The sequence below is a fragment of the Cebus imitator genome, unplaced genomic scaffold (assembly GCF_001604975.1).
Source record: "Cebus imitator isolate Cc_AM_T3 unplaced genomic scaffold, Cebus_imitator-1.0 Scaffold18, whole genome shotgun sequence".
Classification (NCBI taxonomy): Eukaryota; Metazoa; Chordata; class Mammalia; order Primates; family Cebidae; genus Cebus; species Cebus imitator.
Genome location: NW_016107333.1, coordinates 4,876,076 through 4,901,325, shown reverse-complemented (window position 1 = coordinate 4,901,325; position 25,250 = coordinate 4,876,076). Strand labels below are relative to the sequence as shown.

Genomic DNA, 25,250 nt, shown 5'->3' with positions numbered 1-25,250 from the left:
AAAAAAAAAAAAAAGTTAGCCGGGCATGGTGGTGCGTGCCTGCAATCCCAGCTACTCGGGAGGCTGAGGCAGGAGAATCACTTGAACCCTTGAGGCAGAGGTTGCAGTGAGCTGAGATTGCACCATTCCACTCCAGCCTGGGTGACAGAGAGAGACTCCATCTGAAAAAAACAAAACTTGGCTGCCACCTATTAGGAGGGTCACTAATTTCCAGGCCCCAGCACAGGCAGTGTGTGCATTGTCAGTTGACAGTTTAATCCTCTTACCAACCCTGTGAGGTAGGTGCTGAAAATGTTCCTATTTTGCAGACGAGGAAACCGAGGCTCAGAAGCTTCACAGAGCTGCTTCAGCAAGGGACCTGTGGGGCCAGATTCCAAACAAGCCACGTGGCCCTGGGCCAGTGTGTCATAACTGCGCTCTTCCCATTTCTTCAGCTATTCCCTTTGTTGGAATGGCCTTTGCCAGGCTGACTCCTGACTGTCTCATGCTTCTAGAACATTTCCTCCCCTCAATCTGATTCAAACACCATACTCTGAAATCTACGGTCGCTTGTGCTGGTAGTTTTAGGTTGCATTTGTCTGTTTTCAAGTCAGTCTTCCCCAAGAACTAGGGAGAAGGGCAGGGGTTGGTTTGTGTCTAGTCCCCAGCATCACCCAGGGCAGGATGTGGTACACAGCAGGTACCCGTCACTGCCTACGGGTAGATGTAGGAATTAAAGAATGAGTATGGGGCCAAGCATGGTGGCTCACGGCTGTAACTGCAGCACTTTTGGGGGGCCAAAGAGGGAGGATCCCTTGAGCTCAGGAATTTGAGACCAGCCTGGACAACACAGCAAGACCCCATCTCTATAAATCATTTAAAAATTAGCCAGGCGTGGTGGTGAAGCCTCAGATACTCAGGAGGCTGAGGCAGGAGGATCGCTTGAGCTTGGGAGGTTGAGGCTGCAATACGCAAGGATCGCACCACTACACTCCAGCCTGAGTGACCAAGTGAGAGTCTGACTCAAAAAAAAAAAAGGGTATAGCGTCTGTCCTGCCCAGTCCACAACTCCAGGCCAGCTGCGAAGAGTTAGGAAGACAGGAGTTCAAGACCATCCTTGGCAACACAGCGAGTCTCCATCTCTACGAAAAAACCAAAAATAAAATAAAATAAACTGGGCATGTCTGTAGTCCCCAGCTCTTCAGGAGGCCGAGGCAGGAGGATCACTTGAGCCCAGAAGTTCCAGGCTGCTGTGAGCCATGACTGCACCACTGCACTCCAGGCTGAGTGACAGAGTGAGACCCCTGTCTCTAAATAAAAATAAAAGAGGGAGAGCCTGGGCAGATCGGAACTGGTCTCAGTTCCCCATGCCACCCCAGGAGGGTAGGCAGGGTCTGTCTACGCAGGGAACCTCCTGCTCACACACCCACTCCCTGCCCACAAAGTGTGTCTCTGTCCACCCCCTGCCAATCCTTGAGCTCGACCTCCAGGAAGCAGCCTCTCAGAGGCAAAGCTGCTCCCCTCGATGGACTGGTTCCCAGGAATCCTGGGAGAATTGTCCAGGAAGAGACTTTTGGTCCCGGCTGGGCCAGACGGCCAAACATGAGCTCACACTACTGCTAATAATAGCAAGATCTTACATAGCAGCAGAGGGCTTCACAGTTTACAAAGACATTCCATCTGAATCATCTCCTGAGTCCTCACTAAAACCCCCAGTCAGGCAAGACAGGAACCATCATCCCTGTTCAACAGATGAAGAACTTCAGAGAAGCACAGGGAAGGTGGGCCGTGCCCAAGCATATGGAGACGGGCAGGGGGAGGGAGTGACACCTCCAAGGGGGACTCAGACTCCAGCCACCGACTTCAAGATCTTTCCTCGGAACCAGAGCTCAGGGAGTCCATGAACTTGGAAAATCACATCTTCCTTTTCACTGACCTCTGAGTAAAATGTAGCATTTCCTTTTATTCTGGGCCTATAAACAAACCATCATTATATGAGTAATACCTGTGACTCTGCCACCAAAAGAAATCATAGATATTTTCATGTCATATAACAGTTGCTGCAAAAGTGTCAAAATATTATTTACACTTATCAGTACTTTGAAATTATGCTAGTTAGATCTGTCACCAGAATTTATGAGTTAAAAAGCACACATATTACTATGTTGTAATTTTAAAATAATAACTATTTCAATATTATTGGTTTCCTTTATATTTCATTTTAAATATTGAAAATTGTATCTTATTTTGGCTGAGCATGGTGACTCACATCTGTAATCCCAGCACTTTGGGAGGCCAAGGCAGGTGGATCACCAGAGGTCAGGAGTTCGAGACTAATATGGGCAAAACCCTGTCTCTACTAAAAATACAAAAATTAACCGGGTGTGGTGGTGTGTGCCTGTAATCCCAGCTACTTGGGAGGCTGAGGTGGGAGAGTCACTTGAACCTGGGAGGCAGAGGTTGCAGTGAGCCGAGATCATACCACTGCACTCCAGCCTGGGCGACAAGAGTGAAACCCCATCTCAATAAATAAATAAGTTATATCTTACTTTATTTCATTTTTAATTTTATTTGTCTATATATTTTTTTAGGTAGAGACAGTCTTGCTCTGTTGCTAGGCTGGTCTGAAACTCCTGGTCTCAAGCAATCCACCCACCTTGGCCCCTCAAAGTGCTGGAATTACAGGAGTGAGCCACTGCGCCCAGCCCATTTTAAGCGTTTAAACACGTTATTCTGGGAGTTATTCCAGTAGAGAGCCAAAAGAGGTCCACGGCACAGAGTAAGATGGAGGCTCTGTTCCCTCTGGAGCCACCTCATCTGCAGGGCCTGGGTCACTACCCCGGAACCTCGATCTCCACCACCAAAGCATAAAACTGGAGAAGCAGAGCTCTACTTTCAAATCACACTTTTATTTTTTGAGACAGGGTCTCACTGTGTTACCCAGGCTGGAGTGCAGTGACTTGATCACAGCTCACTGCAGCCTTGACCCCTTGGGCTAAAGTTATCCTCCCACTTCAGCCTCCCAAGTAGCTGGGACTATAGGCACACACTACCATGCCTGGCTGAATTTTGTATTTTTTGTAGAGAGGGGTCTTGCTCTATTGCCCAGGCTGGTAAATCACACTTTAAATGTTCTAAGAAAGGGTACTTTCTGTGAGAAGCCCACACAGATGTCAGATGATTTACCTTTGCTCATTGAGGACAGCAGGAGGAAGTCGAGATTTTGGGCCCACTGGAACCTTTGCACGTGGCTCCAGATGCATGGCTATGATGGAATTGGCCTGCAGGAGCTGGTGAGCTGTGGGCCTGGAGATGAAAGTGACCAAACACCAGGACCCTCTGCAGAAACACAGCAAGTGGCAGTGTGTGGTCTGAACCCAGCAACAGCTTCCAGCTGGTACTGGGAGGACAGGGAGAGAACCAAGGGGACATGAGGCTCCTGAAGGCAGGAGCAGGTTGCCTCTTGCCAGTCCCTAAGGAAGAGACTTAGGGAGCGGAAGTCCCCCAGCTACTCCCACCTAAGAGTCAGCTTCCAGTGTCCCTGGGAACTCTGATATGACCCCTACGGACTACATTCTAGAAACCCTGGATATGCCAAGGCTGGGTCAGGAGCAGGGAGCTGGAATCTCAGCCCACCTGCTTCCCATGGGACTCTGCACTGCCTGGGCCACCTACTCTTCACATTTCCCACCCCAAAAGCCACCTCTGGCTGGGTGCAGTGGCTCACACCTGTAATCCCAGCACTTTGGGAGGCCGAGATGGGCGCATTATTTCAGGTCAGGAGCTTGAGACCAGCCTGGCCAACATAGCAAAACTCATCTCTACAAAAATACAAAAAATTAGCCAGGCATGGTGGTGTACACCTGTAATCTCAGCTGCTCGGGAGGTTGAGGCAGGAGAATCACTTGAACCCAGGAGGTGTGTGTTGCAGTGAGCTGAGATGGTGCCATTGTACTCCAGCCTAGGCGACAGAGTGAGACTGTGTGTGAAGGAAAAAAAAAAACCGGGTGCAGTGGCTCACACCTGTAATCCCAGCACTTTGGGAGGCCGAGGGGGGTGGATCACGAGGTCAGGAGTTCAAGACCAGTCTGGCCAAGATGGTGAAACCCTGTCTCTACTAAAAATGCAAAAAATTAGCCAGGCAGGGTGGCACACGCCTATAATCCCAGCTACTCAGGAGGCTGAGGCAGAGAACTGCTTAAACCTGGGAGGCAGAGGCTGCAGTGAGCCGAGATCACACCACTGTACTCCAGCCTGGGCAACAGAGCAAGATTCCGTCTCATAAAAAAGAAAAGAAAAGAAAGTAGTAACCATTTAAGCCAGGTGTGGCTCACACCTGTAATCCTAGCACTTTGGAAGGCCGAGGCAGGCAGATCACAAGGTCAGGAGTTCGAGACCAGCCTGACCAACATGGTGAAACCTCATCTCTATTTAAAAAATTAATTTTTTTTTTTTTTTAAATACCACCTCCACCAAGAAGCCTCCCTGGCTTCCCCAGGGCACAACCCTTTTGTTTGAACAATTAGTGAGTGCCTACGGTGGGCCACGCCCTCACCAAATTATTGGATTTAATCCTTATGATGGCCACTCTGCTCCCCACTAACTTGTTCTCCATTCAGTACAGTGATTTTTTTTTCTAAAACCATGTTTAAAATGTGGTTAAAACTGTTTAAAATTCTCCAGTAATCACCAAAACCTGGGAACCACCCAAATGTCCCTCAGTTGCTGAATGATAAATTGTGGTACATCCACACAATAGAATACTACTCAGCCATGAAAAGAAAGGAACTGCTGACACCTGTAGCATGGAGGAAGCTCACATGCAGGAAGCTTAGGGAAGGAAGCCAGAATGAGTAGGCTACACAATCTATGAGTCTATTTTTTACACTCTGGAAAAGGCAAGGCTATCAGGACAGAAAACAGTCCGGTGGTTGTGAGGGTCTGAGATCGAAAGAGGAACTGACTTCACAGGGCGAAATTTGGGGTGTGAAGGAACTGTTCTATATCTTGGTTGTGGTGGTGGCTACAGAACTGGATGCATTTGCCAAAATTCATTTTATTGTATATAGATGATACCCAGTACACCTGACCTAAAACCCCAAAACGCGAAATGCAAAAGAAAACAAAACCTCCAATGAGTTTTCATCACACACAAAAGAAAACCCAAATCCCAGCCAGGCACGGTGGCTCAGGCTTGTAATTCCAGGACTTTGGGATGCTGAGGTGGGCAGATCATGAGGTCAGGAGTTTGAGACCGGCCTGGCCAATATAGTGAAACCCCACTTCGACTAAAAAATACAAAAATTAGCTGGGTACGGTAGTACATGCCTGTAGTCCCAGCTACTCGGGAGGCTGAGGCAGGAGAATTGCTTGAACCCAAGAGTCGGAGGTTGCAGTGGGCTGAGATCATGCCACTGCACTCCAGCCTGGGTGACAGAGTGAGACTCCATCTAAAAAGAAAAAAGAAAAAAAAAGAAAGAAAAAGAAAACCCAAATCCCATCACAGGGCGTATAGGCGAGCCTGGCCTGAGCCCCGTCCACTTCTCCATCTTCATCTCCCTCAACTCCCCGTCTCACTGGCAACCTAGCAGCCACTTGGGTCTTAGGCAACCAGCAGCCACCTCAACCGTCCCACCTCAAAGCCTTTGCCTTTGCGGGCCTCTGCCTGGATGTCCCTGCCTGCCATCTCTGCACTGCTGGATTGCCTTCTTCCTCAAGCCTCCACTGAAATGCCACCTCCTCTGAGAAGCCTTCCATGCTTCTCCAGGCTGATTATGTCCATCTTAACCCTTCCTTCTTTCTTGATATATATCACAGGCTTATTTGTGATACTTGTCATTTTATTTATTTGTCTGTTTGCCTGCAGAAGTCAGTCTCTACCACTAGGATGTGATGTCAGGAGGACAGAGCCCAGCACAGTGCCTGGTACACACAGAACAGCTCAATAAAGAGGCGCTAACCTGAGGTCAGGAGTTCGAGACTAGCCTGGCCAACATGGTGAAACCCTATCTCTACAAAAAATGCAAACATCAGCCAGGTGTGATGCCACTTGCCTGTAATCCCAGCTCCTTGGAAGGCTGAGGCAGGAGAATTACTTGAACTCAGGAGGTGGAGGTTGCAGTGAGCCAAGATCAAGATCATGCCACTGTACTCCAGCCTGGGCTACAGAGTGAGACTTCACCTCAAAAAAAAAAAAAAAAAAAAAAAAGGCCGGGCGCGGTGGCTCAAGCCTGTAATCCCAGCACTTTGGGAGGCCGAGGCGGGTGGATCACGAGGTCAAGAGATCGAGACCATCCTGGTCAACATGGTGAAACCCCGTCTCTACTAAAAATACAGAAAAAAATTAGCTGGGCATGGTGGTGCGTGCCTGTAATCCCAGCGACTCAGGGGGCTGAGGCAGGAGAATTGCCTGAACCCAGGAGACGGAGGTTGCGGTGAGCCGAGATGGTGCCATTGCACTCCAGCCTGGGTAATAAGAGCGAAACTCCGTCTCAAAAAAAAAAAAAAAAAAAAGAGGTGCTGAATGAATAAACAGGCCCTCAGAGGGGAGGAGACTCCCCCTGTTCTACTCCACTGCAGAAAGCCATTTCCAGTCAGCACTCCTGTGACTGAATTTAATTCCTTGATTCTGTGAAGCTAATGCCCACGGGTGCTTCAGACCCCAGTGGTGGGGCTCAAATCCAGCCCAGCAACACCCAGGCCACAGCCCTGCCAGATTCCAAACCTTACCCAAGTGTACTACCTCCTCCCTAGGTTCCAGGGGCCCAACAGGCCCTCTGATGGGCAGACCAACCCAGAAGAATGACCCAAGTGTACCACCTCCTCCCTAGGTTCCAGGGGCCCAACAAGCCCTCCGACGGGCAGACCAACCCGGAGGAATGACAGAGCTGAGCTGAGGGACCAAGAACCTTCACTCTGCGAGATAGCAACCACACTACAGAGGAACAGGAGTCTCTGTCTGGCCCGCCTGCTCCCACACTGCCCTGGCCACCATGTCCCTCCCTCAGGCCAAGGCCTGGGCTGCCTCCCATCTGCCACCCTGGCTCTGGGCCACTTGTCTCCCGCCCAGGCCCAGGCCACTCACCCCAGCCCCAGAAGGGCTGCTCTGTGGAGTAGGCCAGCAGTGGCCACGGAAGCGGCTTGCCAGCCCCACCCAAGAGGCCAGGGCAGCCATCTGCTGTCCCTTCTGCCAGTCCCCCAGGAGTCTGTCAAGGCTCCAGATGAGATCATTGCACTTGGACCCCAAGGAAGGGTCTGCAATAAAACACCGCAGAGCTCCACTTCTCAGCCCAAATGCAAACACTCAGGGCACAGCGGCAGGGGAGCGAACCCAAAGACTCCATCCCTTCATACCCAGGGACACAGAGGCCTGAAGAGGGACAGGGGACAATCCCACAGTCCCTGGAGGGGATAGCACTGAGTGTGGGAGGACTCTGGGCACGTGCCTCCAGCCCCAGAGCTCGATCTAGCTTAGCATCCTTGGGAAGAAGCTAGGCTCCAGTTTTTGGAGAGTTGCATCAAAGGTCCTGAGGAGGCCGGGCACAGTGGCTCACACCCATAATCCCAGCACTTCGGAAGGATGAGGTCAGGAGCTTTGAGACCAGCCTGGCCAACATGGTGAAACCCCGGCTCTACTAAAAATACAAAATTTAGTCGGGCTTGGTGGTACAGGCCTACAGTCCCAGCTACTCGGGAGGCTGAGGCAGGAGAATCGCTTGAACCCAGGAGGCAGAGGTTGCAGGGAGCCGAGATCACGCCACTGTACTCCAGCCTGGGCGACAGAGTGAGACTTCAGGGAAAGAAGGCCAGGACACCCAGCCCAGCATCACTGTGCCACACAGTGTCCCCACTCCAGCCGACACAGAGGCTTCATGGCTCTGAGACCCACCGGGTCCTGCTCCTCTGGTTGGAAATAATGAGGCATGACTGGGGCCTGGACCCGTCTCTCCAATGCCAAGAAATAAGAAGACATGCTCCCTGTGCAGTCCCCATCCCGCGGGCGGAGCACATTCGCTCACTGTAGCCGAGCAATCCCCGATGGGAGGGGAGCTGCAGAGAGGTCACGTATGTTGCCCAAAGTCACACACTAAGTGGCACAGCCAGGATTCAGGTCCAGCTGGAGCTCCTGTAAGCCAGACTAGACAGCCTTACAATGAACAATAGAGATGATAACAACAGCTAACATTGACAAGGGCTTAATGTGTTCCAGACATCGGACTAAGACAGAAAAGCCATTATCTCTTGCTCAGTGATGAGCCTTAGAGGCAGGCACTATTATTATCTTATCCCCACTTTACAGATGAGCAAACAGAGGCCCAGGAAGATAATGTCTACGCAGCCAGTCAGGAGTGAGCCTCCTAGATCTGTGTGGTACAGCTCTGTACGTGAGACTACAGATGCTCTATCACCTATCAGGAAGGTGTGTGTGTGTGTGTGTGTGTGTGTGTGTGTGTGCATGCATGCATGTGTGTGTGTGTGTATTGGTTGTTGTTGGTAAGGAGATGCCCAGAGACCACTGCCCACCAAGGCCACATCTGGCTTGTCACTGTTGTCACTGTCCTATTCAAGGCCTCACCTGGCAGAGCGGGGAGACATCACAGGCCCTGCAGCCTCTGGGAGCATTCGCAGCAGGAAGTGCCTGACAGTTTCCTCCCATCCTTTCCATGTGAACAGGAAGGAAGGCAGCATTCGGACCTAGATGTGTTTAAAACATCCCCCAAACAGCCTCTGGGTTGCGACGTAATCTCTATCTCAGAGCAGGGGTCTGAGGTCTTCAGGGATAGAAGGCAAGGCTACAAAGAGGGCAGCCCAGGGCTACACGGCCTGAAGCTCCAGACACCCCAGCACTTCACACCCCTGCCATTCCCCCGCCTGGCATCCTGGAAAGAGAAGCACAAGACCCTAGTCTTGCCTTCTGCCACTTAGATGGGCTGCATGGCTTTTAACAAACCCCTTAACCTCTCTGGACCTCAGTTTCTGCCGTTGTAAAAGGAAGGGGCTAAGTACCCTGGAAGGTCCCTACCCTCATGCAGGGCAAGGTGGGGTGATGGTGGCATGGAACCTGTCATTACCCCATGAATAATCTAATCACCATCGAGGTAAATGCCCCAAGGGAAGCTCCAGCGAGCTCTGAGGTGTCTGACACAGGAGCCGGATCCTGGGGAGCTGCTTCTGGGGCTGGGTGCTGTGAGGTGCAGGAAGAAACCGAGGGAAAAGGGCCAGAACTGCAAGCACAAAGGCCAGGTGGGAAGAGCACGGGACAGAGGCCGGGGTGTGTCCAGCACTGGAGAGCTTGGGGGGGGCAGGGGTGGGTGAGGCTGCGGGAGGCAGGACCACACAGGCCGATCCACCACTGGGCAGGGCCAAGGAGGGGCAGGGAGGGGAGATGCTGGTGCAGCTGACTGGAGCCCAGAAGATCCAAAGCAAGCCTGGGCCCCAACCAAAGCAAAGATGTTGAACTGATCAGCTGACACCAGCCTACCTAGGACACCCCAGACTTTTTGCCATAGAAGCTGAGCCTGTCCTTGTGGCTCAGTAAATGGGAGATGATTCACCTGCGCTTGAGAATGAGGGACCTCCAAAGGTGTCCTTCCATTAGCAAATGAGTATCACCAGTTACTAAGCTGGAGGCACTAGCCTGGGCCATTTAGGGAAGAGTGACAGCATGGGTGGTGGGGAAGGGGGACACAGAGGGGGGAGATATGTTTGGGGTACGCAAAATGCAGTGCAGCTCTGTGCATACCACTCAGACTGATGCCCCAAGCCAACGCCCATAGAGGGACACCCAGAGCCAAGCACAGCCCCTGCCATCAAGGACCCAGCTTAACCCGGGTTCACGGGGGTCAGACCAGAGCCAGATACACAGGCAAGGGCCAAACACTGTTGAGTCCATCGCAGGAGCCAGACCTGGTTAATGGGACCATTCCATGCACGCCTTCTCTAACAGACCCCTCATAGCCACCTGTGAGGTAAGCATATCCACATCCCCATTCTACAGACGAGGTGGCTCAGGCTCAGAAAGGGAAAGTTCAGAAAGGAAAAGGCAGAGCTGGGATTTGAGCCCACGTCAGCTTGGCTCCAGATCACAGTGCTCTCACTCAGCCACCCTGGACCCTTGAGAAGGGAAGTGCTGGCCACTGCTCCCACCCGCCCCGACCCCCTGCTTCACTCTCTGCCACAAAACAGGCGGATGCAGTGCTGACTGAGGCCTCCAGGGATGCCAGGGTCAGCCTGGCATAGAACACTGCAGAGTCGCTGGCTCTTTCCCCACCGCATCTCCAAGTTCCTTCCAGCACCAAGGGGAGTGAACGTGACCATGAATGAGGTCATGCATGTGGGGACCAGAGGAACGACATCAGTGAAAACCTGAGCTGCTGGGGAGGCCCTTGCCTCGAACTTAGCCTTTTGACCCTCACCTGGAGAGCTCTCTCTGCCCTGAAGGCTATGCAGGACATGGGGCTCCCTCCGCTCCTCTGTACCAGGATGGTGGTGGGTGCACATAACACCTGACCTCTCCGCCTCCCAAGCGCCCCACTAAAAAGGGTCACATCCCCATTGTACAGGAGGAAGATGGAGGCTTAATGAGGACTTGCACGGGGACAGCATGCATAGGGAGGAGGTGACACAGTGAGGTTTGGCTACAGACTTGACCCCAGAGGCAGAGTTTGCCCCAGAGACCACACAGCCTTGCTCTCCTCCCTCCCAGGCCTCTCTGGCAGGGCAGGCCTCAGGCCAAGGGCTATGGACACATAAGAGGAGGTGGCTGCAGCTTTGCTGCATCAAGATCCCTCCCAGCAAGGTGCTCACGGGGCTGTGGATTGGCATTCAGTGCCCTTCCCAAGCCAGCCCAACTCCCCTTCCCAGACTCCCATCACGGCTAGTTCCCACCACTCCTGCCCACTTTGCTGTTTCAAGCCTGCGACCCACCTCAGGCCCTGCCTACTGCCTTTCACTTAATCGCACACATATTTACTGAGCCCCTACAACATGGCAGGCACTGTTCTAAGAGCTAGGCACAGACACAGACACTCAAGGCTAGCTCCCTAGCTCTAAGGATGCCTCCTCCTCCAGGAAGCCTGCCAAGCCCCCTCCTCTGAGCTCCCACACCTCCTCTGGCCACCTCTACCCTGGTCTCCATCATTCCCAGCCAGAACTGGGCACCCTTTACTGATGGGAGTGGCATGGCCCCCAGCTAGGGAAAGGAGGAGGAGGGGGAGATAGGGCCAGCAGGAAATTCCAAGGAGATTAGAAGGGAGTTGCCCCTGGGCAGTGTTTCTTCTGTGGGCAGCCCGACAATCCATCCACTTCACTCGGCCCACTGGCCCTGGGCCCAGGAGCTGGGCATCAGGGACCTGAGGGCCTTCAGTGGGTGCAGCTTCTTCTGACTTCAAGACCTGCCAGCCCCCATCCATCCACCACCCAGGATCCCAGGACCCCGAGCTCCAGAGGTTACAAAGTCAAGCCCCTGGCCACACTCCTCAGTGTTCCCAGCAGTCTTGTGGGAGGAAGCCTCACGAGGCACTGAAAACAGTCGTAGTTTGTACACATTGGCTCCAGGGAGACACAGACCAGGATTTCCTGTGTTTCTGTGTGTGGATGAAATGTCTCAGTGTGTGTGTGTGTGTGCGTGCGTGCGTGCTTGTGTGTGTGTGTGTGTGTGTGTGTGTGTGTGTGTCTAGGTTCTCTGATTTGAGAGCCTCTGGCTCCTGTTAGGAAATGCTACACGCCTAACGTTTGCATGCCAGACTGTACCATGTCCCTGCTTATGTGCATGTGACTGTGTGTGCTATCTGTATGTAAATGTCTGTGTGGGAGTCCCCTTACTGGGTGTCAGTAAGCCTTGGGTAGGTGTGCAAGTTTCTGCTGCTCTCTTTGTAGAAGAGGCAGGGGAGGCACCTGGGTGGTGAGCTTACGCCTGGACCAGCCCGGCAAGGGTAGATTTGTAGACTTCCGTGGATGCTAGTGTGCATGGAAGCTAGTATGTGTGTATAATGTCTGCGTGGGTTTGTGTACCCGCCTACATGTGTACTTCTGATGAGTCTGAGTGTGTCGCCAGGATGTCAGTCTCTGGGACACATCCAGGTGTGTCTGGGGGTGTAAGATGGGTATATGAGGATGTATTTCTGACCTGGGGGCTGTAGCAGGGTCTGAGTCTCCGCTGCGTGTTTGGTGACGTGTGGGTGTGATGGAACGGGAGTTGTGCAGCTGCATGGTTTGTGCACTTCTCTGAGTGGGTATCCTCTCTAGTATGTCTGGAGGCATGCTCCTGAACGCATCCAACACCAGCGAGGCACTGGATGGGTCTGTGAGATGTGTGTGAGTGGCTGTGTGGCTCTGAGCTTGAGCTGTGAATATGTATATGTGCATTTATGTGTGCAAGAGATGGTGGTGCCCAGGGACACAGGCTCAGCCCCTGGGAGGCTGAGGCTGGGACTCAGGGTAGGAAGCAGCCAAGAGCTTTGCTGACTGTGATAACCTCCTCTCCTCCACCCAGTGACAGACTGGAGTCCTCGCCCTGGAGCTCCAGGGAGACAAGAAGAGAAGAGCTACATGGAGAAACCCAGTATGTGGCCACTGGGTCCAGACACCCAGCACAGGGCCTGGTACCCAGGAGGCACTCGGAAAATATGTAATGAATGAATGAATGAATACCTGGAGGAACAGATAAGGGAAAGGCAATGACTAGTAAGGGCACTAACATTCACTGTGCACTCCATCTGCATCCTCACACTGAAAAGGGTCCTCAGGGCCCTGGGCAGGCATGCTTATTCCCCATGTTACATAAGGAGGAGTGATCTCACGCACGTGCACACACACATATCCCCTACCAACCCCCGCCAGGCTCCAGGCCCCCAGCATGCCTTAGCCTAGAGCTTGGCCCATGACAGGATTCCTCTCACCAACCTGTGATCCAGCCTAGACACGCTAGTTAGCAACCAAAAGCTCACTGCTCTGGTCACACTGCAGAAAGAACAGCACCCAGAGTTAGACCAACCTGGGTTGGAATCCTGCCTACGTAACTTAGAGCCTCCGTTTACTTATCTATAAAATGGTAAGCAGGGATGGATCAGGTGCTTTCTCCAGATCCTTCGGGGCTGACACCTAGACTGGCTGCACTTTAAACGCTCACATCTAGAATCACCAAGGAGGTAGGGAGGCCTGGCCTCCCAGAACCCACACACGGCAGGGAAGGTGATCACACTTTCCTGTCCTCCCTAGACAGCTACTGACCTATTAACATTTTAAAACTAAGGAAACCCACCCTCCTGCATTCTCCCAGTTCCTCCATGAATGAAGACACAGACATCCTGTCTGCCCACTGGCTAGGAATAATAGCAATTCCTCAGGCAACTCAGGATTTCACTGCTTACAAAATGTTTTCTTGTCTATTCAGACTTCCCTGATTCCTGGTGACAACTGTATGAGACTGTCCAGGCAGCTTCCATCACCTTTATTTATTTATTTACTTTGAGACAGTGTTTCACTCTGTCGCCCAGGCTGGAGTACGGTGGTGCGATCTCAGCTCACTGCAACCTCTGCCTCCCAGGTTCAAGAGATTCTCCTGCCTCAGCCTCCCAGTAGCTGGGATTACAGGCGCCTGCCACCATGCCTGGCTAATTTTTGTATTTTTAGTAGAGATGAGGTTTCGCCATGTTGGCCAGGCTGGTCTCAAACTCCTGATCTCAGAAAATCCGTCTACTACGGCTTCCCAAAGGGTTGGGATTACGGGCGTGAGCCACTGCGCCCCGGCCCCATCACCTTTATTATACAGATGAGGAAAAAAGCAGCTCAGAGAAGCCAGGTAACTTGCCCATGGCCACACAGTAAACAAGAGAGTCAGGTATCAAAGTCAGGTCTTCAGGCTCCAGCTCTCAGATTCCTCCATCCACACCCAGTGGGTTCCTACGTGTCCTGGCCACATGGTATGTGCTTAGTGGTTAGTGGTGATGAAAGGCTGGAAGACCTCAGATCACCAGGTCTTTGAAGACAGGTGATATGTCTGCTCTGCAGCTAAAGGTGGATCTTAGAATCCTGGAACCTCCATAGTTAATAACCTTCAGACTTCCTTGGCTAGAAGGGACCCAAGGTCAGGCAGCTCAACTGCAGCCATCACATCAATCTCCTATGAACCCTCCTCAATCATTCCACAAACCCTCTATCTTTATCCAAGCATGCAAGGTCATCTAGCCTCTCTCTGAATAATTAAAGTGACAGTGAGCTCACTACCTTTTCTGTAGAAGCTCCTTCTTTTTTTTTTTTGAGATGGAGTCTCACTCTGCTGCCTAGGATGGAGTGCAGTGGTGCGATCTTGGCTCTCTGCAGCCTCCACCTCCCGAGTTCAAGTGATTCTCCTGCCTCAGCCTCCTAAGTAGCTGGGACTACAGGTGCGTACCACCAAGCCTGGCTAATTTTTCTATTTTTAGTAAAGATGGGGTTTCATCATGTTGGTCAGGCTGGTCTCGAACTCCTGACCTCGTGATCCACCCAGTTTGGCCTCCCAAAGTGCTGGGATTACAGGCGTGAGCCACTGCGCCCAGTCTCCTACTATCTTCACACAAGGAGAGAGTTGCCCGATTTATGCTTTCCTCACTTGGGCCCCAGAGCAGGCCACACCAGACTGGAGATCACCCGAGAGTCCTTCCTGGTTGACAGTTCGCAGTGCCCCTTACCAGGGGGAAGTAAGCTTGAGCAGGGCCACCCACAAATGTGGTGGGACCTCCTCGACTGTGTTCCTGCGGGGGACATACTGGGGATTTGGACTCCTTTCCCTTGTTACTACTCAGTTTCTGCATCTTAGAGGCAAGGTGGTCCAGAAAGGCAGAAACACATCAAGAGTCTAACACATGCTCATTCCAAAGCCCCGGCAGCCTAGAGACCCGGCTCTGGGACCGGGAGCAAGTCTCTTCCCAACTCTGGCCATAGTTTTCCCATCTGCGGAATAGACGAAACACCTCCTGTAACAACCCCTCTACTTATGGTATGCATTCAGTTTCTGGATTCTGACCCTGCCTCTGTGAGGCTGGTGGCTGTGATAAAGAGATTTCCAGAGAAGTTCAGGGGCTAACCCAAACATACACAAGAAGTGGCATGGGCTGCCCTTGCTCTCCTCTCTCACCCACACTCCTTCCCCTTTCTGGCCTCGGTGACATTCTTGAACTCATCAAGCTCTTTCCAATTTCCCTTAGCCTGAAACGTTCTTAGCCCCTCGCTCAGCTGGCTCCATGGCATCCTGTGGCTCTCGGCCTCCCTGCACACCCAGCCCCCACCTTCCTGTGCTCCTGGCAAACTGTCCCTTCACCCTCACTATGATCTGTGTTGTGATCTCTTGCATGACTATTGTTTACTTCTGGTCGCCCTCAAAGCTCTATGAAAACAGACACCTCACCCTCCCTTGTCCACTGCTGTATCTCCTTGTATCCCAGATCTGCCCTAGCACACAGCAGGTTCTAAATAAACAGCTGGTGAATGAACCAATGATGAGCCGGGAGAAAGAGCCCAGCCTGCCTTGGGTGACGAAGAGGATCTATTCCGCCCTCACAGAATCCACAAGAGAATAGGCTGGGTGCATATGGCAACGTGTCCCATGCTACTGAGAAGAGCAGTGAGCAGAGCTACGTCACCTGAGGTTTACTACATGCCAGGTGTTCTAATGGTATTTGCAGGCATCGACTCATTTAACCCTTAAGGTTGGAAAGCATGTAACTGTCCCATTTTTATAAATGAGAAAGCAAAGGCCCAGGGCTGCTAAATAACCTGCCAAAGATCACACAGTCAGGAAGCGACAGACCCCAGATCCAACAGCAGCACGAAGCCTGAGCTGCTGAATGAATGGTGGAAATTAAGGCTCCGTGCTGGCCCAGACCGTGGGATGTCCCCAGATGGGCCCTGGCCCCTGTGCGACCCTGAGTTCAACCCCCAGCCTCCTGGGACTGTTTTCCCCTTTAAACAGTCATGGGTGCCTCAAACAGGCTTTGGGTCAGAGCCTGATGACTTCCTGAGATGGACAGGAGCCCATGGGATGGCTGCCTAGGAGCCCATGGGATGGCTGCCTAGGAGCCCATGGGATGGCTGCCTAGGAGCCCAGAAGCAAAACTCTGCGTCCCATCTTCCCACACCAGGGTGGGTAGCAGGGGCCACGAGGCAGGGGTGAGGAGCTCAGAGTTTCGGTTTAGGGCAACTCAGGCAGCACTCACTGGAAGCAGCTGAGAGCACCAAGAGGACAGGAGCAAAAGACCCTTGTCCTGGCTCGTCGCCTCCCTCCTCCTTCTCCTCCCCACCTTCCACTTGCCCTCTCCTTACCACTGGCTTCTGACAACTCTGAGAGCCAACTGAACACCCAGTTGCCAACACTGAACAGAGCCCTTGGGAAGACATCCTCCCATTTAACAGATGAGGAGATTGAGGCCTGGCTTGGGGAATGGTGAGGCTGATGGGTAGAGTCTCTTGTTTCAGACAGTCCTAGTCCTTCCATACTACAAGCATCTCCAGAACTCATGCTAGAGAGCAGATTCAGGGAAAAATGGGGAGACAGAGACACAGCTGAGCAAGACACTCTAAAGAGGGAGAAACCTGTTCGGCCAAAAGAGCCACAAGGGAAAATTAAAAGCTAAGTGCTGCAGAGCAGTCATAAATCAGCAGCATGCTGTGAGCTCCTCAGCTCTCAGCCAGGGGCACTCCAGGTATTGTGCCAGGCCATCCACTGACAAGAGTGGGCAACATTTCAGCCTCCTCCAAAACCTGCTCGCCAACAGCAGGAGAGCTCAGGAAGCTTCTAGCCTCCCAGGCAGAGGTCAACACGTGTGAGCTGCGTTGTCCCAAAAGCCGCCATGGCACCAAGAAGCATGCAGATGGAGCCCAGTAGGTGCTCACGTCCACTGAAAAAGCAAAGGCAAAACCTGCTGTCCCAGGGAAGCCCCGGGGTCCCCACATGGCCATAGGGAAGGCCCTTTCCAGGTGGGCAGCTTCCCTCCTCCCACTGGGAACATGGAAAGGCACTGGCCATGAGGGGCCGATGGGGCTGCTGGGACACAAGGTCTGCCCCAGGGAAAGCAAAAGACACTGTCCTGGGATTAAAGAAGCTGCCACTGAACCGGTTTTCCCACAGCATCCTCCAGGCTGTGGGACCGTTAGGCTGGGCGGAAGTGGACTCCAGCCAAGGGGATGTTCCCAGATATCATGCTTTCAAACTGGACCCGCCCTGAAAGGCAAGCGGGGACAGGCCTGCGCCCGGGAAAGCCCTGGATAACGACTCAGGATGGCATGCAGGCCTCTCCTTGGCAGGGGACGACCGTAGGTTTCCCTGGCGGGGGTACCCACAAATGCCTGTCCCAGGAAGGACAGCCTGGGGGTGGAGGTTCTGGGCAGCTGAAGGCAGAGATCCATCCCTTCCCTGGCTACCCACCCCCACCCCAGCAATGCCTCCCAGAACCCTCCCCAGCCGTTTTCTCAAGTCCCCGCTCCTAGGTCAGGGCCCTGTGGCCAGTTTTAAGGTCTTTTGCAGGAGCCCGCTTCCCAAATAAAGTTGTAGGGGGTGGGGGATGCGGGAGCCCCAGATCCACCTCAGGGTGGTCCCCACAGGACTTGGGCCCCTTTCGCCAGACAGTTTGGTGGGAAGGAGGCATGGTTGGTGCCCCAGGCCCGCCGGGCTGTGACAGCCGGTGACCCCCTCGGCCTCCCTTTCTCCCTGGGCGCCCCCACCTTGAGATAGTCGTTCTCCGAGCGCAGTTCCTCCAGCTCCCGCACGAAGCCGCCGGGCCCGCAGTCCAGCATGTCCTCAGTGAGGTCGGAGAAGGCGAGCGAGGCGCTGAGCGGCAGGCGGCTGCTGCCCACCGACGACGCGGCCACCGACGGCTCGTCCGGGGAGGCGGGCGGGCGCGGGGGCTGCTGCGCGGACGGCGCGGGCTGGCCCGGCTGCCCCGTGCGGACCCCTGCCGGGCCCCCAGCCGCCGACTCCGCGTCGCTGCTCAGCGCCAGCTCCAGGCCCAGCAAGCGCGCCTCTTCCGACGCGCAGTCCGACACCTCTGAGCTGCTGTCGGTGAGGCTGGGGGGCGGCGGCGGCGGCCGCGGCCCCGCACCCGGGCGCGGGCGACCCTTGGCACGGACCCCGGTGCGGACCCCGGCCACCCGCGCCCCCGCGCCCCGAGCCCCGGGCGCCACCGCGCGCCCCTTCTTGTCGGGCCGTGCGGAGGACGCGGCGCTGCAGGCTACGGCCGCGCCCGGGCCTGGGCCGCGGCGGCCCTTAGCCAGCGACCAGCCGGCCACGTCTTTGGGCCGGGCCGGCGACGGCGCGCGGTGGCTCTTTCTCCTCTCCGGGGCGGGTGCGGACGCGGGCTGGGTGCCACAGCCCCGGACCTGGGGCTCAGCCGCCGGCGTCTCCATCGCGGCCTCCGTCGGCCTCAGCAAGCCGCGCGCATGGCCCAGGCCCGCCCGGCCTCGACGTCCCTGGGGAGGGAGTCGGCGCGGCTGCGACTCCGGCCGCTCGGGCAGCGGCTGCTCTCGGCCCACCTCGGCCTCAACACTGCGTCCCCGCCCCACGGCACGCCGCGCGGTCTCTCCGCAGCTCTGGGCTCTGAGAGTGCGGCCCGACCGCCTCCAGGCGCCCCGGCTCCGGCTGCGGCTCCGCCCGGCGCCCGCCCCCTCGGCCTCGCCGCGCCCCCGGAGCGCGCCCGGGACCCCGCCGCCCGCACGCCGATCGCTCCCTCGGGCTGCGAGTCCGGCTGCGGCCCGGGCCCCGGCTCCGCCCGGCGCGGCCCGCCCCCCGCGCAGCCCCGCCAGCTCCCCGCCCCGCCGCCTCGGCTCGGGGGCGCGCGGTTCCGCGAACAAAAGGCGGACGCGGCGGGAGCGGCGGGGAGGGACGCAGGCAGGGAGCGAGGGAGGGATCTGCGAGGCAACAGCGACCCCCTCGAGGGTCAGGCGGGCGCGGGCAGCCGCGGCCCGGCCTGCCTCCTCCTCCGCTCCGCCGCCTCCTCCCCTGCCCGCCACAGGAACGCACCCGGCGGAGTCCCCCCTGCGCCCGGCGTCCTGGCAGGGCCCGCGAGAGCGGCGGGAGCGGGGACTCCCGGGCCGAGGCCGGGCGGACCTCAGCTCGCAGGAGCCTGCATCCATGCACGCCGAGCGCCTCGCCCCTCGCCCGGTGCCGAGCCTGCGCGAACTCCGCCCACTCGGCCGGCCCCGCCGGAGCCGCGATCCCATCACACAGATGCGTACCCTGAAGCCTAGGTGCACGCACCGAGCTCACGGTCAAGGCAGCGCCGACGGGACTAAAGCTCACACCTCCCGGGCGCGCTCGGGCTCCTCCTGCCTCGGCTTCCCTCCCCTGGCGCAGGGACCGTGGAACCCCGCGTGCAAGCCTGGCTAGCGCACCTTGGCCGGCAGGATCCCTGCCCATGCGCCCCCGAGCCCAGTTTCAGGCTGTGTACGGCTAAAATGGAGGCGACCCGTTCCGAGGTGTCAGCCTAGGGATGCTTTTTGGAAGGCGGTTTTGGCGCCGGTGCGGGGCTGGCATGGGCTGGGACTGTGGCCCTGACCCCGCAGGTCCCCACCAGGAGCAGCGCAGGGGGACCCGAGCTCTAGGGACATGTGTTCTTTCCTCCCAGGCGTCTCTTTGACTCCTGGCCTTGTTGATTTTCCTGTGTCTCTCACATCTTCCCCAGCCCCCATGCCGCCTCGCCGCTATAACCCATCCCTCAGCCACCGCAGGGCAGAGGTGGACTGAGTCCTTTGCCCCACAGATGGACCCTCGTTCTCAGGGTGGACCCCCACCCCTTGCCAGTGAGAGAACAGGGCTCTTTTTGCCCCCTAGAGCCTCTTCCTCCCCCTGCTCTCTCCTCCCCCACCCATTTATCCTTTTTTTTTCCTTCTCCCACCTTCCCCTTCCTTTCCCACCTCCTTTTCCAAGTCTTCCTTTCCCTCCTCTTTCCCCTCTTCCTCCTCCCTAGTTCCCTTCCTTCATCTCTGCACCTGCCTGTGACACCGAAGGCACCAGGTCCACTGCTTTGTCTTTGTCCCACCTCCCCCACACGCAGTGAATACACCCCTGGGGCATCCCCTCTCTCCAGAGGCTTGACTTCATCCGGATCCCGGTGTGTGCACACCGTGCTCTTCCACCCCCAGGCTAGGTTCCCCCATGCAGCCAGGTGAGGAGCAGGCACTCAACAGGCTCTTGGCAAACACTTCTGCAGGGGCATCCCCACCCCCTCCTGGCAAGACACCAGCTCCCCTCGCCCCCACTGACTGTCCACAAACCCTGTTTGCACAGGCGCCAGGTACACTGAGGAACGCAGTGGTGGGCGTGTCATTGCCTGACCTCATGGGGCACACGGTGTTGTGGGGGGGGGTGGACCACGAAAGACTCAGCACATTGGCCGGGCGTGGTGGCTCAAGCCTGTAATCCCAGCACTTTGGGAGGCCGAGGCGGGTGGATCACGAGGTCAAGAGATCGAGACCATCCTGGTCAACACGGTGAAACCCCGTCTCTACTAAAAATACAAAAAATTAGCTGGGCATGCTGGCGCGTGCCTGTAATCCCAGCTACTCAGGAGGCTGAGGCAGGAGAATTGCCTGAACCCAGGAGGCGGAGGTTGCGGTGAGCCGAGATCACGCCATTGCACTCCAGCCTGGGTAACAAGAGCGAAACTCCGTCTCAAAAAAAAAAAAAAAAAAAAGACTCAGCACAGAGTGGCATGGCATGGCATGGGGGCAGGAGTGCTGGAGAAGGATGTGGGAGCCTCAGGCTAGTGTCCCAGGGCAGGCCTTCCTTCTGGGCCTCAGAGTCCCCAGCTGCTCTAGTCAAATGTAACAGATGACAGAGTCTGTCCAGCTCAGATGCCCCTGGCTCTAGTAGGCTGCATCTAGTCCGGCACAGAAAGGTGCTGTGAAGCTCTTGGAAAGTGTATTCCCTTCTCTGTGCTTCAGTTTCTCCCCCTATGCAGAACATGGGCTTGGAGGTGTTGGGTAGTGTGAAGCTATGCAGGGACACAGCAGACCATGGGCTCAGCCACTCCTGACACACCCTTGGTCACACCAGCGGTCCCAAGTTGAGAGTGGCCTGCATCTCTCTACTAGGGCGGGGATCTGAGTCCTGGCTCTACCACCTAGCCTCCCTGGGCCCCAACACTCATGGCTGGCCAGGGAGGGGCCTGTGAGTCCCACCTGCTCTGAGGGTTTTTGGATTTGGGGAGACCTTCTCTGAGGGCTTTTAGATTTGGCGAGCCAAGAATCGACATTGCAGCCCCACAGGAGCCTTGAGAACAGCAGGGCCCTAGTGGCGAGGGACTGGGTGGGGCTGAGGTAGGGGCTCTGGACTCAGGGTCAGTTCAGACCAGGGATACCACAAAGGAGATGAGACTTGTCGAGAGTCCAGAACTGGCTACATTGGTGACAGGGTGACCATCCCTGCTGCCAGCACATCCTGCAGCTGTGTGACATGTGGCCACTTTCTGTGTGCTGGGCTCTGTGCTCCACATTTCAGTAAAGGATCTCCAAAAGGTGAAGATACTTCCTGTGGCTGATTATATTTTCCAAAGGGTATATCTCATCCCAATTGCTCTTCTTACAAGGTGACATTGACGCTCTTCCAGTTAAGCGGCAGGGTCTGCGTGCCCCCACCTTGAATCTCAGCAGATCTTGTGACTGCCTCAACCAACAGAGTATGACAGAGGTGTTTGTCTGTGACTTCCAAGGTCAGGTCATTCCTCCTAGCTTGCTTCTCTCTCTCTCTCTCTGATTCTCCCTGGCCACTCACCCACCACAATGGGAGGAAGCCCAGGCCTTATGAAGAGACTGTATGAAGGTGGTCTAGCCAGCAACTCCAGCTGTTTGTGGGACCCACCCACCAACCACCTGACACGTGAGAGAGTGAGCCTGCAGAGGATTCAGCCCCCGGGCTTGGAGCCGCCCCAGTGGACAAGTGGAGCAGAAATGAGCTGTCTCGCCAACCCTGCCCAAACTGCAAAATAAATATTGTTGTGTTCAGCCACTACATTTTGGGGTCATTTGTTAACGTAGCACTGGGTAGCTGGAATGCATGACCAAGGTCACATAGCTTGGAAGTGGCAGGGCTGGGACTGACTTGAACCCAGGGCTGCCCGATTCCAGAGCCTGCTGTGGTACTCTATTGGGCTGCGAACTGCCTAGCACAGGCACACAGTGTGTGCTGTAGAAAGCTCTACTCAAAAAAGAGTGAAGCATTAGACTGTACGAATTATATAACATAAGAAGTGAAGATGCTGATTACCCAAGTGGAAAAACGGTTTCATTTCTCCCATTCAAGCTGCTAAATTGACCAACATGATGAACACTGAATGGGGAGACTCATTCCTGGAAAGCTTCCAAGAGGAGGTGTGGCTTTTATTCTTTTAAACTAAAGTGGATTTTTTTGTTTGTTTTTTCATTATACAAATCATGAAAAAAACAAGTAACTGGCTATGGGAGAATTAGAAGAATCAGTCTTTAAGTCGGGGACTCAGGAAGGCCTCCCTGAGGAGGCAGCCTTTTTTTTTTTTTTTTTTTTTTGAGACTGAATCTTGCTCTGTCACCAGGCTGGAGTGCAGTGGCATGATCTTGGCTCACTGCAACCTCTACATCCCAGGTTCAAGCAATTCTCCTGCCTCAGCCTCCCCAGTAGCTGGGATTACAGGCACTCACTGTCACATCAAGCTAATTTTTGTATTTTTAGTAGAGACGGGGCTTCACCATGTTGGCCAGGATGGTCTCAAATTCCTGGCCTCAACTGATCCTCCCACCTCAGCCTCCCAAAGTTACAGGAGTGAGCCACCACGCCCAGCCGAGGAGCTCAGCCTAGTCAGGGCCTTGCTTTTTTTTTTTTTTTTTTTGAGAAGGAGTCTTGCTCTGTCACCCAGGCTGAGTGCAGTGATGCAATCTCGGCTCACTGCAACCTCCACCTCCCGGGTTCAAGCGATTTTCCTGCCTCAGCCTCCTGAGTAGCTGGGACTACAGGTGCATGCCATCATGGCTTGCTAATTTTTGGTATTTTTAGTAGAGATGGGATTTCACCATGTTAGCCAGGATGGTCTCGATCTCCTGACCTTGTGATCTGCTTGCCTTGGCCTCCCAAAGTGCTGGGATTACAGGCATGAGCCACCTCACCTGGCTGTGTTTTTTGTTTTTTTTTTGTTTTTTGAGACAGAGTCTCACTCTGTTGCCCAGGCTGGAGAGCTGTGGCACCATCTTGGCTCACTGCAACCTCCGCCTCCCAAGTTCAAGCAATTTGCCTGCCTCAGTCTCCTGAGTATAACACCCAGCTAATTTTTGTATTTTAATAGAGAGGGGTTTCACCATGTTGGCCAGGCTGGTCTCAAACTCCTGATCTCAAATGATCCACCCACCTTGACCTCCCAAAGTGCTGAGATTACAGGTGTGAGACCTGGCCCAATTCTGTTTTCTCAATAAAGAATGCAGTTGCCAGCTATTCAAGAGTAAGGGAAAGAAGAGATTTCAGAAAGTGAAAATCAAACCTTCTGGGATGTATCAGGGAGTGTCAGGTCATCTTATACTCACTTGAGGTTCAAAGGGGAGCCAGTCAGCCCAGTGAACGCCAGGTGTATAATCTTCTAGTCATTTTCTCTTTGTTAATTTCAAGTTTGTTTTGCAGAGCTGAAATCCTACTGCCTGTGCAATTTTGCATCCTGCTTTTTTCACTAAACAGGGTAGCAGAAGCATTTCCCCACACATTTAACACATATTTATAGCTGGTCGCAGTGGCTCACACCTGGAAACCTAGCACTTTGGGAGGCTGAGGTGGGCGGATCACCAGGTCAAGAGCTCGAGACCATCCTGACCCACGTGGTGAAACTCCATGTCTACTTAAAGAAAACACACACACACACACATTTATAAGCTCTTTGCAAACAACACTTTTCATACTTAGAAATAATAATCCACTGGATGGATGATGTTCCATGAATCACCTCACCTTTCCCCCTTTTACTGGACACTTAAATTGTTTCCTGGATGACTACTGCAGCTCTGAAAGAGGCAGCATGAGATCTGGTCAAGAACAGAGAAGGCAAATTGCCAGTCGCAGTGGCAGCCTATAGTCCCAGCTACTTGAGAGGCTGAGGCAAGACAATGGTTTGAGCCCTGGAGTTCTGGGATAGAATGTGCTATGCTGATCTGGTGTCTGCACTAAATTCTGCATCGGCATAGTGACCTCCTGGAAGCAGGGACCACTAGTTTCCCCAAGGAGGAGTGAACTGGACCAGGTCAGAAATAGCAGATCAAAAATCCCATGCTGGACAGGGTAAAGTGGCTCACACCTGTAATCCCAGCACTTTGGGAGCCCAAGGCAGGTGGATCACTTGAGGTCAGGAGTTCGTGACCAGCCTGGCCAGCATGGTGAAATCCCATCTCTACTAAAAAATGCAAAAATTAGCCGGGCATGGTGGCATATGCCTGTAGTCCCAGCTATTTGGAAGGCTGAGGCAGAAGAATCATTTGAACCCAGGAGGCAGAGGTTCCTATGAGCCAAGATTGGGCCACTGCACTGCAGCCTGGATGATAGAAGAAGACTCCATCTCAAAAAAAAAAAAAAAAAAATTAAAAATAGGCTGGGTGCAGTGGCTCACACCTGTAATGTCAACACTGGAGGCTGAGGTGGGATGCTCACTTGAGACTGGGTGTTTGAGACCAGCCTTGGCAATATAGTGAGATGCCCCATCTCTACACAAAAAATAAAGGAAATTAGCAGGGCGTGATGGCACAAGCCTGTAGTCCTAGCTACTCAGGAGGCTGAGGCAGGGGGATTGTTAGAGCCCAGGAGACTGGCTACACTGAGCTATGATCATGTTACTGCACTCTAGCCTGAGTAACACAGCAAGACCCTGCCTCAAAAATAAAGTTAGATTAAAAAATAAATACATAAAGATATAAAAAGAAGGTAAACTTCAAGGCAGAGTACAGATATCTGTCAGGCATTCTGGTGTCTGGAATGCCATCATAAAAGTTCTTTTTTTTTTCTTTTTTGAGATGGAGTCTGGCTCTGTCGCCCAGGCTGGAGTGATCTCACTACAACCTCTGCCTCCAGGGTTCAAGTGATTCTCCTGCCTCAGCCTCCCAAATTGCTGGGACTACAGGTGTGCACCGCCATACCTGGTTAAATTTTTTTTTATTTTTAGTAGAGATGGGGTTTCATCATGTTGGCCAGACTGATCTTGAACTCCTGACCTCAAGCAATCCACCTGCCTATCCTCCCAAAGTACTAAGATTACAGGCGTGAGCCACTGCACCTAGCCACATTTTTTTTTTTTTTTTTT

At 54.1% G+C, this 25,250-nt stretch overlaps 1 protein-coding gene across 2 annotated transcripts in view; it reads right to left on the bottom strand.

Moving 5' to 3' along the window:
- SOGA1 (suppressor of glucose, autophagy associated 1) overlaps nt 1-18,586 on the bottom strand; it is a 91,037-nt gene extending 72,451 nt beyond the window's left edge. For both annotated transcript variants that reach the window (XM_017512448.2, XM_017512457.2), the window contains exon 1: nt 17,677-18,586. In XM_017512448.2, the coding sequence (XP_017367937.1) occupies nt 17,677-18,357 (681 nt within the window). In that variant the 5' untranslated portion in view covers nt 18,358-18,586. The remainder of the gene's footprint in view (nt 1-17,676) is intronic.
- Between the last annotated feature and the right edge of the window lie 6,664 nt (nt 18,587-25,250).